We start from the raw sequence: 3,468 nt of genomic DNA, 5'->3' as shown, positions 1-3,468 counted from the left end.
ACCAGATAGAGCATTTTACATATGCCATCTCATTTAGTGTAGCCTCCAAACAGCCCTGGCAGTTACAGAGGAGGGGCTCGGGCCCAGACAGCTTGCATGCACTGCTGCAGAGGGTCCGTCTGCTGCCCACCCGCCTCCGTCCTCTCGTTCTCCCTTCCCAGCAGAATCAGCTGGGTTCTTCTACCCCACTCGCCCCAGCGCTTGGCCCAGGAGGGAGCGGTAGAGCTAAGGGGGAACGTGCAAAGCATGAGAGAAAGAAGCTGGCTGAGGTGGCACGGAAAAGCGTTGGGGGAACTGGCGGACGTCATCCAAACGCAAAATGACCTACTCGGTTATTAAGAAGCATTGACTTCCTCTTTCATTATGGCCTCTGTCTGCCGTCCTGTACGGAGACCCTCCTTGGCTGGAGGAAGTGTTTCCCTCTCGGCCAGGCTCCTTTGCAATTGCGTCTAGTGGTTCGTGTGTGCGAGCTCGGGGGGTGTGAGTGGCTTCCGAGAGAAGAACAGTGCCCCAGCAGCCATGAGGTTCTTTCCCAGGCTAAAAATGTCATTACTAACCCATGGGTAGGCCATGATCCTGCTTCCTGCATAATGACTTTCTTCCTCTCCACAGCTCGCGGCACGCAGGGAACACTGAGGGTCTTCATGCTACTTTCCTGACTCCCCTAGGATGGATGTGTGTGGCTGGAAAGAAATGGAGGTTGCTCTGGTCAATTTTGATAACGCAGACGAAATCCAGGAAGAGCCAGGCTACGCCACAGACTTTGACCCAACCAGCCCAAAAGGCCGGCCTGGGAGCAGCCCCTTCTCCAACTGGAGGATCCTCATCGGTGACAGCACCAACCATGAGACAGCCTTCTCCAAACTCGCAGGCGGCTATGTCGATTCCCCAGGGCCTGAGCCAGTGGTCTTGAATGAAGGAAACCAACGGGTGATCATCAACATTGCCGGGCTGAGGTTCGAGACCCAGCTCAGAACCCTCAGTCAGTTCCCAGACACCCTCTTGGGAGACCGGGACAAAAGGATGCAGTTCTTTGACTCCATGAGAAACGAGTATTTCTTTGACAGGAACAGGCCCAGTTTTGATGGCATCCTGTATTATTACCAATCAGGTGGGAAAATCCGGCGCCCCGCCAACGTCCCCATCGATGTCTTTGCCGATGAGATCTCCTTCTATGAGCTGGGTAACGAGGCCATGGACCAGTTCCGGGAGGATGAAGGCTTCATCAAAGACCCTGAGACACTGCTCCCCACCGATGACTTCCACCGGCAGTTCTGGCTTCTCTTCGAGTACCCCGAGAGCTCCAGCGCTGCCCGGGGGGTGGCCGTGGTCTCTGTGCTGGTTGTGGTCATCTCCATCACCATCTTCTGCCTGGAAACGCTGCCGGAGTTCCGGGAGGAGAGGGAGCTAAAGGTGGTGAGAGACCCCAGCCTCAATGCGAGCAAGGCGGTCCTCTCCCACACCATGTTCACTGACCCTTTCTTCATGGTAGAGTCCACCTGCATCGTGTGGTTCACCTTTGAACTGGTGCTCCGCTTCGTGGTCTGCCCCAGCAAGACCGACTTCTTCAGGAACATCATGAACATCATCGATATCATCTCCATCATCCCCTACTTTGCAACGCTCATCACGGAGCTGGTCCAGGAGACAGAGCCCAGCACCCAGCAGAACATGTCCCTGGCCATCCTGAGGATCATCCGGCTGGTGCGCGTCTTCCGCATCTTCAAGCTCTCCCGGCACTCCAAGGGGCTGCAGATCCTGGGCCAGACGCTGAAGGCTTCCATGCGGGAGCTGGGGTTGCTCATCTTTTTCCTCTTCATCGGGGTCATCCTTTTCTCCAGCGCGGTCTACTTTGCCGAGGTGGATGAGCCAGAGTCCCATTTCTCCAGCATTCCTGATGGCTTCTGGTGGGCAGTGGTCACCATGACAACTGTGGGCTATGGTGACATGTGCCCAACCACCCCCGGGGAAAGATTGTGGGCACTCTGTGCGCCATCGCTGGGGTCCTCACCATTGCCCTCCCTGTGCCTGTCATTGTCTCCAACTTTAACTACTTCTACCATCGGGAGACTGAGAATGAGGAGAAGCAAAACATCCCTGGTGAAATCGACAAAATCCTCAACAGTGTGGGCTCAAGAATGGGCAGCACAGACTCTCTTAGTAAGACCAATGGTGGCTGCTCCACGGAGAGGTCCAGGAAGTGACTTGTCCAGGGCCCCTTGGCTCCCTGAGTCTCCCCGTGTCTCTTTGTCTCTCTCTCCCCACCCTCACAGTCTCTCTCTCTCCTCCCTGCCTCTTGCTCTCCATTTTTCCAAAGACCAAAGTCCATCCTTTGGGAACAGCAGGCCATCTCTGACCACAAGCTGTTTGAATCAACCCATACTTCCGCCATAGTTTCTAAGCTGTTTCTTCTCAACCAACTGTCGGAAGATTTCATTCTCCTTTTCCATGAGGGGCGGTCCCTGCTGCTCACCTGTGGTCCCCAAGACCGGCAGTATTGGCATCGCCTGGGAGCAAGGAAATGCAGAATCGAAGCCCACCTCGGACCTACTGAGTCAGAATTCTCCTTGTAATAAGATCCCGAGTGATTCATTTCCACATTAAAGGTGAAGGAGCCTTGGCTTTGGTCTTCCCAAGAGGAGGCATATTAAAAGGCCGGGGACTGCTGGGAGCCGTGAGTACGTGCTCGGGTTGTTTAATAATAATATCTTACACTTGTGTCACGTTGCCTAAATTTTCCAAAGCTCTTTCACCAACACTCTCTCACTGCATCTCAAAATAACCGGGAGAGCAGATTGGATCATCATTCCCATGTTGCAGGTGAACAAACCCAGGGACAGCAACTTACCCAGAAACGGTGACACAGCCGGTGCTGGAACCCACACCTACCTTCTCGTCCAGTGCTCGTTCTGCTTGTGGAGGCAATGGAACCGGGGAGAGAGAAGCGAGAGGGATGTGAGGGCTCTGTCTTTGAGAGGACCCAGCAGACCTCGGGGCAGGAACACTCTTTCCCAGAGACTCCAGCATCTCCCTGCAACCTGGGAAGGCAGCGTCTGCCTGAGCTCCTGCTCCCCAGTGCCTTCCCTGGGCGGGAAGCAAGCAGAAACACTCCCATCTCTGAATTTGCACACAGGCTGGCGATCCTGAGCGTGGGAAGGGTGTGCACCAGGGCCTCAGAGTGCCACTCCAGGAAAATGAACCTGTCCACCTGCCTCGGGGTTCAGCTGCCACTGAGTCATGAGGAACTGGCCAGAAGCCTGGAGGACAGCCGGGGTGGGAGCAGCAGGGCCCTAAGACGTGTGCCCAGATCCCAGGCCTCCCCAAGGAGGGCGGTGGTGGCGGCAGGCTCACTTGAGGAACTGCCCTCTGGAGAGGGGATCCTTGCTCCGCCCACCAAGTTCCCAGGACAAGAGAGCAGAGCCGGTTTCCCCCAAAAGACGGAGAAGGAAGTCTTTACCCTGCCTCCTC

General features: G+C 55.6%; 1 protein-coding gene across 1 annotated transcript; it reads left to right on the top strand.

Annotated features, from left to right (window-relative positions):
- Positions 1-380: 380 nt before the first annotated feature.
- Positions 381-2,271, top strand: KCNA10 (potassium voltage-gated channel subfamily A member 10). Its single transcript, XM_007076399.2, is given in 2 exon segments — positions 381-1,963; positions 1,966-2,271. Coding segments are annotated over 2 exon segments (1,533 nt in total). The 5' UTR covers positions 381-669; the 3' UTR covers positions 2,205-2,271.
- Positions 2,272-3,468: the final 1,197 nt, after the last annotated feature.

The sequence above is a fragment of the Panthera tigris genome, chromosome C1 (assembly GCF_018350195.1).
Source record: "Panthera tigris isolate Pti1 chromosome C1, P.tigris_Pti1_mat1.1, whole genome shotgun sequence".
Lineage (NCBI taxonomy): Eukaryota > Metazoa > Chordata > Mammalia > Carnivora > Felidae > Panthera > Panthera tigris.
Note: the sequence above shows the minus strand (reverse complement) of the source record. Positions and strands in the feature narration are given on the sequence as shown.